General features: G+C 27.6%; 1 protein-coding gene across 1 annotated transcript; it reads left to right on the forward strand.

Annotated features, from left to right (window-relative positions):
* Positions 1-12,394: 12,394 nt before the first annotated feature.
* On the forward strand, positions 12,395-15,705 carry LOC112754069 (RNA exonuclease 4-like). The gene is made up of 7 exons (XM_025801664.3): positions 12,395-12,551; positions 13,303-13,454; positions 13,821-13,948; positions 14,046-14,257; positions 14,477-14,683; positions 15,010-15,090; positions 15,197-15,705. The coding sequence occupies exons 1-7, from the start codon at positions 12,511-12,513 to the stop codon at positions 15,441-15,443; spliced, it is 1,068 nt and encodes a 355-aa protein (XP_025657449.1). The 5' UTR covers positions 12,395-12,510; the 3' UTR covers positions 15,444-15,705.
* Positions 15,706-16,814: the final 1,109 nt, after the last annotated feature.

The raw sequence follows: 16,814 nt of genomic DNA on the forward strand, positions 1-16,814 counted from the left end.
GATGGTAGCATTTTCCTTATTCTCTCTTCTTTATATACATTGTCGTTCCTATTTGTGTACTATATAGCACAGAACTTAGTTATTAATATAACACAAATTGGTTCTTAAGATAAAAGAAAGCTCTAAACCTCTTTTTTCTTTTTAAATTTTTGGGTCATTAAAAAAATCGCAAACAAAATTTGCTGGGCATAGAATCACCAAAATTTAAAGATAATGTATATTTAATATCTGATTATTTTTGTCACTACTACTACAGTTTGATTAAACTAAATCTATTTCGTTCCGAGACATTTTCAACTATCCAAAAGAGAGACTAATAATCTACCAACAAATTTAGTCATTTTGTGGGGTTAAGTCGGCTGTGTGCCCAATAATTTAAGTTATTTTGCAGATGCCACATTTGAATGAAGTGTGTTTAGTTTCAGAGCTATATCTAACTAAACAAGTATGCATAAATAAGTTCAGCAAATTCAAACAAAACAAAATCAAATGAACTTCAGTTAAATTAAGAAATGAACCGAAATTACTTAATAAAAATGAAACCAAATGAATCTCAATTAAGATGTAGCACAACTACTACAGTTTCATTCGATTCTCTAATTACAGAGAAAAACAAAAAAAATTGAATCAGAAAAATTTGATCTACTAAATGAACAAATTCGATTCACTAAACCTTAAACCGAACTAGTAGAAAAATTGAGCATAATGAACAAGTAGTTTTGTCAATACCTTGAGGAATCTTTATTATTCTTTTCCTGTATTTTTTGTTAATGAGCTCAAACATAGCACTGGATTTTCCTGTAGTTTTCGTAGAGAATTTGAAAGATTTTTGAGAGATTTTAAGAGAGATTTCAAATTTATTTGTTGCAGTTTTGAGTAGGAGATATGAACCGTTTTTCATATTAGAGCGCGAAGCGAGAGGTAACAAATATATTATTTTTAATGTATACGATGGTCGGTATTATATTTGTATACAAATGCAGTACTATTCACAAATACAATTTTTCATTAATTTTTTTTGTAAGATCGATTCTTGTTGGAAAATGTTTTGTCGATTTTTAGCAAATCGATGGTGGTTCGATTCTAATGGTCTGGGAACGAAACCAACTCCTCTTTTGCGAGTACTAGTTTTCTAGAAGTGCATCAAAGACTGTTAAATTAGACAGAATTAGAAGAAAAGACAACAAGAAAATAAAGATTTTGAAAATAAGAATGACTGGAATCGAAATGGCTTGCATCGAATCTAAATAAAGCAGTAAAATGCCTTATTAGATCAAAGGACTTTGAATTTCGAAAATAACAATACGGAAATATAAAATTAAACAAGGAAATTAAATGTTACTTGAAAGATGAATTTGCAAGAAAAGTAAAGTTTGCAGAAAATATAAATAAAAAGTAAAAACAAGTGGAAAGAACCCTACATAAAATTGACTCGAAGCAGACTCAGAAATTCGCTGGGATGTGAATGTGCATGAGTAATTTCTAAAGCAAATTTCCAACCCTGTATTTTCGAACCTTCTAGTATTTATAGCTATTTCTTTAACCGATCAATTTAAAATGACACTCCCTCATGTGCGAATACGTGGGTAACCGTTCCCACTCTTTTGCCTAATCATGTGATGGTTGCAAAATAACCTTCGATTTCAAAAAATTTTCGATCTTCATTACTCGAATAACTCCTCGATTTGCTGAGCTAATTGGACTCTTACTCAATGTCCCTAAATACGTCTCCTTTGACACCAACTTCTCTTTCGAAAACTTAATAATTCGAACAACTTTCTCCTTTGAATTCAATTATTTTTTACTAACAAAAAATAATGATGTAAGTTCATTGCGCACAAAGACACTTTTTTTTTTTCAAATATATTTTTCTTTTTCTTTTAGGGGGATGGATATTGTCACTCTTATTTTAATAATATTTTTTTCTACATATTTATACAAATATACAATACAAAAAATTATATGTAAAATTAATTATATTATAAAAAATGTGAGAAACTGTATATTTTTTTAAGAAGAAAAACTCGAATTTTCTCTAAACTAATTGATAATGTGTCTTGATCATTTTGCTAATATCTTGTTGGTCAAGACCGCATTTTGCATGGAAAGCGTTAAGGTGAGAAAAGAATTTTATTTCTGTTAAGAAGTAAATTCTTAATTCCATTTCAAATTCAAATGCATGATTTAAAATAATTAATTGCATGAATAAAATAAATTTGGTGTTCTTTATCATTTTATTTTTTGTGGTTTCTTTATTTGTCTTTTTTATTTATTTATTAGAGATAATTTTAACATTTTAACCTTTAGTAATAATGAAATTACAAATCAAACCTTCTTTTATCTGATTTAGTTTGAACATTAATATAAGAATTAAAATTCTCTTGACAATTAAAAATTAATTTATTGTATTCCAAACCAAAAAAAAAAAATTTCTATTATCAATGTGTTCCAAACACACCCTAAAAATTCGTCACATTTAGAAACCATTGCCAAAGTAGTGGTCGTGCATTTTCCTGTGTTTTCTGTGTTTCCAGCATGCAGAGCTAATTGAAACATATACTCGTATAATGAAGCCACTATAAAGAACGTGGACACGACAACACACACCAACATATATAATCTTCAAGCTATATCGTTTGAAGAAAAATATTATTCCTTAGCCCCTTATATATACCTTACTTTATGTTCAAAAATTCTAGCTGACCAAAGAACATTATGGTGTTATGTCGCTGTCCCCTTCTCTTTTTTCACCATCAACCATCACAAAGCAGAGATAACAAATTCATATATTTAAAACATAAATACTTTTACAAAAATAGTTAGAAAAATATATACCTTACTATTATGATATATATATAAAACAGAAATACTTTTGCAAAAATAGTTAGAAAAATATATGATTATGAATTTTTTATTAAATTATTTTTATACTTTTAATGATATTTTATATTTTATATTATCATTAAAATATTAATGAAATTTTTTATGACTATTCTTCTCAAGTTAATCTCAATAGTTAAATTATATAAATTAGAATATTTAGTCATATACAAATGCTAAAATATTGAATCGAATGCAGACAAATATAAATTTTATGTTGGTGATTTGATATGTATAACCTTAGCTTAAATTACTGGCATGATACTAAAAAAGAATATCATTGTCTAATATATAAGCTAAAATGAGAGAATTAAAATCTCATTGTATATTCTACTTCAAAGATTATTAGGCAAACATAAAAAGCATGGAGGCATCAGAATATATATGAATTTTTCCTATAAAACTTGGGGGTTAGAATTACTTAGGGATGACAAAACTCTCCGAGACACGGGGATCTCTGTGGAGACTGTCCCGAATGGGCATTCGATTGTGAGAAATTTTTTTCGCGGGGATGAGAATGGGGAGGAAATTCCCCCGAAGCAGACGCGGGGACCCGAACGAGGATCCCCGCTATTCCCCAAAATTTATAAATTTTCTGAATTATTCTTAATAGTTTATTTCTCATATATGTTTTTTAGTCATTTCTCACATACACATATATATAGAAATCCAAAACTCCTAATCTTTATTTGCATAACCCTTCTTCAATTCAGAGATCCCTAATGCTATCCACACTCCATGCAACATTTCTGCAGCTACCCCCTCACCATCCTTCTCACCGTATCGTATTTCTATTTGCGGCGTTTCTTTTCATAAGTCTGCCGTCGTGTCCATTCTCCTCTTTGTTGCTGCGTCTCCCACCTCGTCCACTACTTTGTCCTTTGGCTCGTCGTTGTGTCCCCCCATTGCGTCATTTCAAAAGAAGTCACCATCGTGTCATTTAAACTTTTTGTATAAGATAGATACTTGCAGCTCTATTCATATGGAAATTAATAATTATTTAGAATTATTATGTAGATGGAGAATGGGGTCCTTGCGAAAAACGGGGCCTCATAAAAAATGGGGATAGAGAGCAATATTCATCCACGGTGAAAAATGAAGACGAGGATAAAGAATAAATCTAAGGATGAAAATGGAAAATAGGAAGACATCCCCGCTCCTGCTGTACCCCATTGACATCCTAGAATTACTTAATCATAAACGGAGCTCCCACTAAGAAAGATAATTTTATCCATATTACATTCGGCTGATCATAGTATCTAATAGATTTTACATTTTAATCCTTCTTTGGTAAAATGCACCTTGCTTCCCTCTACATTGAACTTTTATATCTATGAAATTAGCACCAAGATCAATAAATACCACCCTAGATGAAATCTCATAAGTGTGATGTATTGTAAATGATTGAAAAAAAATGACAATCGTGCTATGAAAACAATTTAAAAATAGAGACCATTTTAATAAAGACATTAAAAATATATTTTTTTAAAAATATTTACATGTGTCATATTATTATTGGATATTTTTATTAAATTGGTTAATAATTTATTTTTTAATAAATCAGAACAAAATCGATTTATTATAGCAATAATAATAAACCCAATTGTTTGTATTATAATTATTAGACCTGATTTGATTCGATCGAATTACACAATTTAAATCGAATATCTTTAAATTTTTTGATAAAAAGACAAATATATCCCTGATTTTTTTATTTTGTAGACATTTAAATCCCTAAAATTTAAAAATACAATTAAATTTCTTTAAAAAAATGGGTTTATTGTTATTGTTATAAAAAAAATCGATTTTATTCTAATTTATTAAAAAATTTAAAATAGCCGGTTCATTACGTCCAATAATAATGCAAAAGCGTAAGCGTCTTTAAAAAAAGACATTTTAAGCGTCTTTATGGGAACATCTCCTTTAAAAATTCAATTTTGATAAGGAATAATTATTAGATTAGAAACAATCGTTATATAATTAAAGAAATTTAAGTTTCAGTAGTGGAATAGTAAAAAATGATGAAATTCTAACTTTTATCTTAGAAATAATTAACTTCGATAAAAAGCAAAAAATATATTACATTATTATTATATAAAATAGTTAAAGTAAAAAAAGTATAAAAAAAAAAAACGAATCAACATAATTATTAAAAATATATGATGTATAATACTGTAATTATTGAAAATTTTATTATAACTAATCATTTATTATTAACAAATCTTGTCGTTAATATATAATACCTTTTATAAATAAAGTTGAGAAAAAAAATACATAAAAACTAACATCAAAATGCGCAACATTAACATATTTAGTACCAAAATATTATGCATTTTAGAATGATTATCAAAATAATTAAGAGAAAATTTCACTCCCTTCCCTTGCGAGATGTTAAAATGACACTCTTTTTCTCTCTCTTCTATTTTATAAATGTACATTCTTCTCCCTTCTAACTTTTAAAAAACCTCATTTTTAATCCATTTTAAATTTTTTGTGTTAACTAAATTAACTTTATTTATTTTTTAAGAAAAAATAAATTATTTTTAAAAAAATACCATTAACAAAAATTTTATTTTTTATCATTAAATTTTGCTTATCAAAATACCTTTTAACAAATTATTTTTTATTGACTAAATTGTATTTTTACCAAAATACTTTTAAAAAAATTAATAATTAAATTATTTTTTTCTAAGATACCTATCTTCAATAATTTTTTAAATATTAAATTGTAATTTTACCAAAATTTTTGTTAACAATTATTTTTATATTTTACTATTAATTTTTTTATATCAATATATATTATTTTAACATTAAATAAAAACATCTTACTACTATTAATATGTATAACAACTAATATATATTGATATTGAAAAATAGTATTACTAAAATTTTTTATTTAATGTTAAAATAATATATATAGATATCAAAAAATTAATAGTAAAATATAAAAAAATTGTTAACGAAAATTTTGGTAAGATTATAATTTAATAATTAAAAAATTATTGAAGGATATTTTAGAAAAAATAATATAATTATTAATTTTTTTAAAATACAATTTAATCAATAAAAGAATAATTTATTAAAGAGTATTTTAGTAAGCAAAATTTAATGATAAAAAATAAAATTTTTGCTAATGGATATTTTTTTAAAAAATAATTTATTTTTTCTTAAAAAATGAATAAAGTTAACATTAGTTAACACAAAAAGTTTAAAATGAATTAAAGAGGAGGTTTTTTAAAAGTTAGAAAAAAAGAGAATGTACATTTATAAAATAGAGGAAATGAGAATGTCATTTTAGCATCTTGCAGGAGAGGGGAGTAGAATTTTCTCAATAATTAATCGACCACAATTGTGATGCGATATAATTTATGTGTAATTTAACTGGAATATAACTATTAGAATTATAACCAGTCACATTAAAACTAGAATAAGCTATATGTAAGAGATTGCATTTGTTACCATAAACTCAAATCCAAGGTAGAAGAGTTTAATTACTAAAGCTGTGTCACTTTCAGAAAAACCAGATAAGGTGTTTGAAGCTAGCTAAGCATGGAAGCTTTATGGTATTCTCTAAAGGCATCAATTTATAGCGTCTTTTATTTTGTATATGGGAATAGTCCTAGCATATATTACTTGGGTAGGTTGACTTTGAAACCCTAGGGAATGTCAAAGAAGAGAAGGACCCTCTTCTCTTTTGACTATGAAGAATAACGGTGGACCCTAAAAGTGGATTCTTCATTTAACTTATTGTGTGGGAGCCCCCCAACCAAATTCACAAAGTTGCATCGGATAGAATATCTTTAATTCATAATAACTACATGTTCATGAAATTCAGGACCACTCATAACACCATCATGCAAGCGCGTATAAACTCACCATGAATATTCCAGCATATCGGTGCCCTCTTTCTCACCTTTTTGCTTAGCTAAGAGCAAGTCCAATAAAAAACACTTCATGCTCTTCATTTTTCATTTAAAGTCCATTACATTATCATTTAAATTCATCTCGAAGAAGTAAAGAGCGTAACACTTTTTAAATTCTAAAATCTAAACTCTTTACTTTAAATCCTAAATTTTCTAAGATTTGCTTAATTTATAGGAAGTGCATTACTACTTAGACATTACTTAATAAAGGAGAATTTAAGAATAAACCTCTAAATAGTTAACATAAAAACTAAACTTGTGATTTCACGCTTAATTAAAATAAAAATAATTAATATAATTATTAATTTTATTTTATAGTGTGTTAAAATTTTTTATTTAAAATTAGGTTTGGACAGAAAAAAATTTTCATTTCATTTAAAGGAGAGATTCAAGGAGTCGCTTACGTACTTCTATTAATTAAGCATGAACAAGTTGGTTTTTTTTTACTAAAGATATGAAACTCGAACCCGCAACCTTTTAATTGAGTATGAGGAGACTATGCCATTTGAACTATTACTCAATGGCAAGTTGATTAGCCCTTGAGCATATTAATTTTATATATATTATAACATCCTATCGCACAAAATCATACACTATAATTATAAATTAGATGTGATGTTACGATACCTAAAAAAAATACATATATAGTATTAAAAAATAATAGCATAATTAAAAATATGTGAAGAAAGGACAAACAAAATGACGACCGTTATATCACATACAAAACGTTAAAAATAAAAAGCGTTGATATACAACAACAACAATATCATATATATATATATATATATATATATATATATATATATATATATATATATATATATAAAAGATTCATAATAAGATACATAAAAAATACTAGTCTTAACCTGCGAAGAAAAGATCGATTAAAATATTATAAAACTAAAAGTGTACAAAATACATCCTATTTCTCCAAAATAAAATCTCTAAGAAGAATATACAATACAGTATTTAAAAGCGAAGAACAGTACTACATAACAAAATAACTTCAAAAGTAAAGTCTTCTTCGTTTTACCAACAAGTCTCACACTCTCAGTGAGATGCATTGCGTCTTACCTGTATCTAAAAAATAAAAATTTCAGGATGAGTGAGAATCCAAAGGTTTTTAGTAGAATAATAGTTTCAAATAGAGACTATATAAAACATCATGAACCTGTTAGACAATCCTAATCTCCAAACATACAAGATTCAAGCCTAGGCTCAAACTAACCTATTTAAAGATAAATTCATCTAAAGTAATTGTGCTTTTCATTATTAGTCTCATGAGTACTAAACAGTCTTCTTAATTAATATTTTCAGACTCAGAAATCTTGGTAATCTCATTAGTTTTTAATAGTTTTAATAAATCTCAATAGTCTTAAAGAATCATCAACAATCTTATTAATCTCAATCAAAATTTTAAGAACTGGACCGATTATTGAATCACTCTAATCACTAATTTATTGATTTATTAGTTTAACTGGTCCAACTGTGGTTCAATTCAATCAAAAAAAAAATTTAAAATAAAATAATAAATAAATTATAAATAGATATTTTAAGATATAATTATAATCTAATATAAATCTTAAAGTATCTTCTAAAATTAAAACACTACATGAACTGTTATCTTTCCAATTAATAATCAATATAGTCTCAAATCTTAAAAAATGTAAGTACAATTAATCACTCGAAAAAAATAAAAATAAAAAATAATAATTAATTATCATGTTCCAACCAAACAACTTAAGGAGCAATCACATAAATACATATCTAATTTTGGATTAATATAATTTCTTAACAACATGAAAATTATGAAAGAATGACCATAGAAAGCGTAAGACATGAATCATCATCATATAAATATTTTCACTCTTCTTGTTTTAGGATAATAATGTAGTCTAAAACCACTCAAAATTAATCCGAACCTCTTTCTCTTGAACAAGAGATTCTGTTGCCGCCTTGGATTTACAAAGAAAATAAAAAGTATAAGTTTAAGATTAAAAAATGTCCCGAACAATTTGTATAAAACAATTCACTCTTAAATTTTCGCTGAAAGGGAAATCTAGTTAATTTACTGATATTCATTATATGCAGTGCAGGTTGATTCAAGTAATTTCCAACCTTTTGATTCCAAAAACACCCTCAATGAGACGATGGTGGAAACATTCATATATATAGATAGATACATGGAACAAATTGAAGAATATGATGATGAGCAATTGAGCAGCATCAACGTGTTTGGAATTTGGATGATAGAGAGGGCCAGGAAAACTGAGTAGTGGATGGTCAGTTTCATTCCTGCTTCACATAATAATAATAATAATAATAATAATAATAATAATAATAATAATAATAATAATAATAATAATAATAATAATAATGCATGATTGGTATTGTCTTTCATTCTTTTCTCTTTTCAATTATTCAACAACACAACACACTACACATTACTCATCAGTCATCACTACTGTGGATGGCCACACGGTCCACCCTTCCCTTTTTTTTCTGTCTACTTTTTGTTGCTATGATTCTCAAACAACAAATGGAGATTGTCTGTACTCTATCTACAGCATACATAACAAATCGGGTTATGTTAAATGGACAATAATTTAAAATTATTTTATTTTATTTAATATTTATAATTATATATTTATTATATTAATATTATTTTATTATTCCAATAATTATTAAAAAATAAAATAAAAAATAATTAAAAATATAAAATAAGATAATTTTATAATATTTTAAAATAATTTTTTATCAAAAAATATTAGAGATCAGAATCGTCAAAATTTATTATTTTTTGTCATTATTTCTAATCATCAACCTAATTTCTTTATCCTAATAATCCAATAATATATTTTAGGTCACATTTTTAAATATTAATAATTAAATGAGAATAAAAAATAATAAATTTTTATAGTTTTCTAGCATTTCTCCTTTTTATTATGTCTCAAATATTTTTTAAATAAATTATGATAAAGTTATATCATTTTTCGCGATAACTTTGGCTCATGCACATCACATATCCAAAACTAACCTCCTGTATAGATAGATGATGTATTTTAACAGCATAATCTTATCTCCTTTTTTATATATGTGATAATATATAAAAAGGTGATTTATCTTCTAATTTCAGAAGAGTACCGGGATAATTTTCATTCTATTTTATCCAATCATACAGATAACATACAATAAGATTTTCTATGAATTTCTAAGTGAAATATTTAGTTTACGATTGCAATAATTTATTAACATCAGGTTTGCTATACATACAAGCCTTTTTGGCTTACAAGCTATATAAGTTGCTCCAAGTAAAAAAAAAAAATGCGCACCACTCTTTTAGAATCAAACGTCCAATGCACGCGCCTTAATCACCCTTCCACAACACGTTCACTATTTCTCTTCTTCCTCAATCAAAATGCAAATCGTCAATATTCAAGCGACATTCGAAACAAACTACGATTCTGCAGAAACATTCCAACTCCTGGTGAAGAGTAGAAGAAATCAAGAAGAAAAGATACAAATTTCTATAAAAAATCACCAGAAAAAACGAACAAACATTATTCAAGATACTGTTTTACTGTTCTTCTAAGTTTTTCTTTTAGATTGTCTCTACCATGTGCCTCATCCTTAACCAGCAAAACATTAAAAGATTTCAAGCAGAAATATACTGTCTCTCCCTGTTTTGGGTGTATTTCTTAAATCCTTTGGGTGTATTTCTGTAACCGTTTAGGTGTATTTCTGTAATCGTTTGGGTGTATTTCTGAAGTTCCATTATCTTCAAAACGATTTCAAAGCTTGATTTCAAAAACCATGAAAATCGAAAAAAACGAAGCAAAGAGAGAACGCACGAAGGAGATCCAACAAATTTAACAAGAAATTCGAAAAAAAAAAAACGAAATTTTTTGAAAAATGGAAGTTATATATTTGCTCGTTAATTAATTTGAATTGATTTAAAAGTCTGTTAAAGAGGCACGTAACATAAGCAGCGCGTTTAGTGGTTTCGTTCTCTTCAGACTTGTAAAGTTTATAAACGCAAAACACTTGTACGTAGAGATTTTTTCTATTAACATATCCTCAAAAATAATTGTCCATGGATGCTGAGAAAAATTCCTCAAAAGTATAAAGGAAAAGATAGGGAAAAAGGGAATATTTGACTCGTTTCAGATTTAACTGGTTGCCACCCAAATTTTAAGTGAGAGAGGAATGGGTCCTCGGTTTCCTTACATACACAGATAGAGACGACCTTAGATGAAATCCAAGCAGGTTTTAAAGATTTGTTGAAAGACGAATCATCTGTTGGTCAAACCTACTTTCATATATAGACTGGTAGGCATCACATTCATGCAATGTTTCCAAATCTTTCCTTGTTTCTTCAATTTTAATTAATCACATATATTATAGAAAATAATTAAAATATGATAATGTTAAGAAAGAAAAACAGAAATATGTATTCTAGTTTTAATTAGGGATATAGACTATAGAGGTATACTATTTGTTTTTTCACTCTTTTTAAAATATTGTTTTGAGAATCAAATTAAATCAGTTGCTTTGACTGGATTAATAAAAATCAGTTACTAAAATAATTCGGTCTAAAATAAAAAAAATTTGGTTAAACAATCAGTTAACAGGTCGAATTGATCTATTTTTTTAATGAATAATTCATTTAAAATAATAAAATACAAAAATTTTAAAAAGTATATATTTTATATATAAATATATTATTTTATTATATTCAATTTAACTTTGGTTAAATTTTGATTAAACCTCTAAACCTTTAAATTTTTAGTATTATTGGTTCGATCTTCGATTTAATTTTTAAAATTTTAGTGTAAAATAATTTTATGTAGACTATATGAATATATCAATGTTTAGAAAAATAAACGTAATTGAACAATTAAATAAAATATTTTATACTATTAATACATTTAAATTAAGCTCTTTTAAATTAAAGATGAAGTACATTGGAGATTTGGAGGTGTATGTTTTTTTTTTATTTAGAACAATGCTAGGGACCAACAACTTTTGTGATTAGTAGCCATCAAATAACCATTAATAATGATTTAATGGTGTGGGATTGGTGTGAGATTTCATCCAATGGCTCACCTTTCTCTATTGGTTACATGTTGGCCAAAATTCAATAAAATTACTGGCTCCTTAGACTTTTTCTTTTATTTAAATTAAATTGATACCTAAGTAGAAGAAATACAAATTTATCAGTCATTTAACCAAAGCCAATAACGATGGTACATGTTTTGCAACTACTATGTACATTAAAGCAATTAATGACAAGGAATGCGAGAAAGAAACGGCAAAGTTGGGTCCCGAGAATCTGAATTGTGGAATATAGATCATTATTACGAATGTAAGAATGGTCTACACACACAAAATAGAATAGATACAAAAACTGCATGGCCGATTATTGCCAAAGATTATTATTTAAAAAAAAAAAAGAAAAGAAAAGAAACGAAGGAGAGAGAAGAGGGCGAAGAAAGAATCATGAGAGATATACTGATGATGATGATGAATGAATAATTGTGGCTTTAGGAATCGTCTATTATGTATGCAACTTGGTTCAACCAAATCTATTAACTACTTTAACTTGGCCTGCATCACTCTATAAATACCATCATACTCTTATTACCTTCATCCTCAACTCCGACTCTTTTCTTCTCATTCAGAACACATTATACAATTAAGAATTACTATGGATTATTCCAGAATTATTGAGTCTTCAGAAACTCACAGGTTCTCTCTCTCTCTCTCTCTTTCTCTCTTATGCACAAGCACACACATGGTTAGTTACACAAACCATCAATCAGTGCACGTGCTTATTAATATGTAAGGGTTTATTACCATTCTCAACTGATGATTAGTTAGAGTCATAGATGCTCCTTTCTCCTAATTTGTGGTTTTCAATTCTATAAAATTTAAGATACTTAAATAATAATCTCGTCTTTAATAGTCTACAAAGATTTTTAAAACTAAAATTTTAGTTCCCACATACAAAATTTCAATTCTTTCAATACTTTTATAAATTGAAGACACATAAAATTAAAATTTTTAAAAATATAGACTGAAATTTTAATAATATTTTTTTAAAAAATTTTATTTAATTTTAAATTTTAAATTTATTCTCTCAATCTCTGTATTGATGTTAAACTAAACATAATAATCGGTCTAGTACATTTTGCACTAAACACTACTAAAACTTAATTTAGTCTTTATTTTTCTGTTTCAATCTTTCAATTTCAATCTCTCAATCTCAATTTTCCTTCTAAACCTAGCTTTAATAACTAATTTTAATGTATATCTAACATGCATGATATAATTTACTACTTTAATTATTCTTTGAGTATATGAATAAGGAGATACATGTACTAATTAGATTAGATAATAATGGATGTTTTGTGCTTTATTTAGTTACACATCATTGTTATCTCGCCAATTTAAACTAAGTAACGAGATTTACAAATGTTAAATTGATGTGAATGAATAGGAATAAGTGTGCGGCATGCTTCAGACAGTTCAACAAACTGGAGCACTTGGTGGAGCACATGAGAATCTCATACCATTCGGGTCATGAACCAACTTGTGCCATTTGCAGAAAACACTGCAGGTCATTTGAGTCTCTAAGGGAACACCTTATAGGTAATATATAAATCCATAATAATAATAATAAGAGGAAGTATAGGGAGCCAATAGAGTACAATGTGTACAATGAAGGTTTAGGAATGTCCGATTCAGTATTAGATATAACCATTAGTGTTACCTTTTTCTATCAACTTAAATTTTTGGGATGAGTGGTTTCATAACATGGTATCAGAGTTCTAGATTCAAATGGTCAAGAGTTCGATCCTGAAATATTATGGGTGATGTTCATTTTTTAACTCATAACTCATTGTACACATTGTATAAATATTCCATCTCTTCAGTTTACTCGTCCGCTTAGACAAGACAGATCTAAAATAAAAGTATGGTTATGATCTAAATTTTTTTTGTTGTTATATTTTTCAGGTCCGTTGCCGAAACAGGAATGCCGGGATATATTTGCATACCGAGGGTGCAAGTTTTGCTTGAAGGTGTTTGACAGCCCTAACTCGCGCAGGGTCCACCAAGAAAAATGCCAACTCTCTGGACTAACTGTATATACATACATCCATCTATATGACTTGTTAGAAACTAATTTGATTAAAAAAAAATTTTAGTTAACTTTCTTTACTGCTGCATATTATATAATAGGGAATGATTGGTCGGTTTTCTAGCATGGGTCTTCGAGATAATTTGACAATTGGATCAAGAGGAGCACAAGTAGTTGCACTTGCTTGTAAAATGGTTGGTGGTGGCAGTGATGGCTCACTTGATCTTTGTGCAAGAGTTTGCATAATTGATGAGCATGAGAACATCATCTTCCATTCTTATGTCAAACCAGCATTTCCAGTCACTAATTATAGGTTCGTATTATTAATCACTTTATTAACTTCCATTATTACGTCCAACCAGCTTTTCAAGTGATTAGCTCATTTGTTCGCGTAATTAAGTATCAGAATTCGAATTTCATCTTGTGCATGCAACCATCCGTATTAGCCAACAATAAATCCTTAAATAAATTAGTATTTAGTATTCATTAGAAAAAGAAATTATGATTAATGCAGATTATGATTGATGAACAGGTACGAGACAACAGGTATTAGAGCAGAATATTTGAGGGATGCAATACCAATGAGGCAAGTTCAGAGGAAGATTCAAGACTTCCTTTGCAATGGAGAGCCCATGTGGACAATTAGAGCAAGAGGTGGCAAAGCCAGGATTCTTGTTGGTCATGGTTTGGATCATGACCTAGAATGTCTCCAAATAGAATATCGACCAGAAAAGATAAGGTAATTCATATTAACAAGCATAAATTATATTTTATTTTATGTTATAAAAAAATAAATTTTATATTTTCTTTTATTTTTAATCAATTATTTCAATATAAAAATTGAAAGTTGTACACATAAAATATACACATCAAATAGTGTATATAATATTTTTCTTTAATAAATTTAATTCAATATTATTAGACACACATAACACGAAACTATGTATAGATTCACAATACACTTTATAATAAGAAGAATAGATATATGTAGCACAATATTTTATATTGTAGTATAATTGCATCAGCATCCACAATTTAAAACGTGTCAAATTTGTGTGTCAACAGGGACACTGCAAAATACCCTCCTCTGATGAAAACAAGCAAGTTGAGCAACTCACTTAAATACTTAACACAAACATATCTAGGGTAAGTAACAATTAATAAACTCATCAAACTCTTGAGTCTCAAAAAGGAAAGGAATGAAAGACAGTACATGTGAAACATCAATATTAATAAGGGTACATTTTTGCAGGTATGACATTCAAACTGGGATACAGGATCCTTATGATGATTGTGTTGCAACAATGAGACTCTACAAGAGAATGAGGTCCCAGGCACATAGAATGGAGGATTACCCTTTGGCATCTGACCCTCAGAACAGAAACAATTTTGCTTCTTGGAGGCAAAGTGAGCTTGAAAGAATGAGTCCTGAACAAATGCTTGAAATTTCAAGGTCTGATTACTATTGCTGGTGCATGGATTCCTTATATACCTCATGAATCCATCACAAACACCATACAAATTAGTGATCATGGGTCCTACCAGTATATCTCATTTTATTTAATTTCTACTAATTTAAGAACAACAAATAAAGTATACTATATATGTTTCGGTTATTAGTTTTGAGTAGTAGGTTTATATCATATATAGCTTGCACTACCCAATATAGTAGCTAGATATGTTTCAATGTATTATTGTTGATTATTATAATTTTACCTATACTATTAATAAATGAGATTGTCTTTTATTTTGGTGTATAAATTTTTCTTTTAATTTCAATTTTGCTGTTAAATTAAAATTTCAAAGTAAACACAACCAATAAAATAGTATGCTTGTAATTACAATATATGTTTCAATAATCCATACTACGAAGAAGAGATGAGTAGTGTTTATTTGCGGTTGTTCATATTTCCACTATTCCAGTAATTATATTCTACTCTTAGATCATTAATCACCTTTACCTTTTAATTTACTTTTCATTTTAATTGTTAACATTATTCTTCTTTACTTCACTTTTTCAATCTTCTTCCTCCTCTTGCTTTTTTTTTTCTTGTTTGGAATTATCACTCAATCGACCTGTGAACCAAAGGAAGATAACGTAGTACTAGAACAAGATCAAGCAAACAAACCAAAGTTTTAATATAAAGTCTAATAACATTAATCAATATCATACCTAAGTCATGACATTTAGACTTACGCCAATATATATTTTATATTATTTAATTTTTTACCCAAATAAAATAAAATTCTTATTAACAGATTGTCCTAAACCATTTCTTATTATATATTTATTCACTTTTATTTTATGTAAATAAAATCATTACAGGATATATATAGGGTTCTACGATTTGTAAACATAAATCATTGTTCCTGCAGCAATTTTGCAATATAGTTTGCCATTATCAAATTAATACGCTCTAGCTACCAAGATTTAGTAAGCACATGCCCACAAAACACGAAATCGTTTGACTAAACCATAATTTAGTAAGGTCTAGCTAAAATAACACTAAATTTCTACATCCTATAACGATTTATCATGTAGGAGATAAAACACAAGAAAATGCCATGGTTTAATAGGCACTTGATAGGAATAAATCACGAAGGTACCACAAATATTTAGTAGTGCATATTAAGGCTCTAAAATCATTTTCCTCTCAAACAATTTAGCAAGAACCACCCAAATCTCCTATTGGCCGGCATTTGTTGCGACTAAGGAGAAAGGAAAAAGAGTGTAGTGATGAATGAGTTAGATCGTTTGTAGCAATGAAATGGCATTGCTTATGTGGCAGAACTTATAAACAAAGAGGTTAATTGAATAATTTTTTATTTTAGCCATTCTTTTTAGATTTATTTGATTGCTCATTAAATTA

This window comes from Arachis hypogaea, chromosome 16, assembly GCF_003086295.3.
Source record: "Arachis hypogaea cultivar Tifrunner chromosome 16, arahy.Tifrunner.gnm2.J5K5, whole genome shotgun sequence".
Classification (NCBI taxonomy): Eukaryota; Viridiplantae; Streptophyta; class Magnoliopsida; order Fabales; family Fabaceae; genus Arachis; species Arachis hypogaea.

Excerpts from the sequence above, each read along its gene's own strand:
- LOC112754069 (XM_025801664.3), top strand. The coding sequence starts at position 12,511 with ATGGATTATTCCAGAATTATTGAGTCTTCAGAAACTCACAG. Across the intron at positions 14,684-15,009 it reads TATCGACCAGAAAAGATAAG|GGACACTGCAAAATACCCTC; the intron begins GTAATTCATATT and ends GTGTGTCAACAG. Across the intron at positions 15,091-15,196 it reads TTAACACAAACATATCTAGG|GTATGACATTCAAACTGGGA; the intron begins GTAAGTAACAAT and ends ACATTTTTGCAG.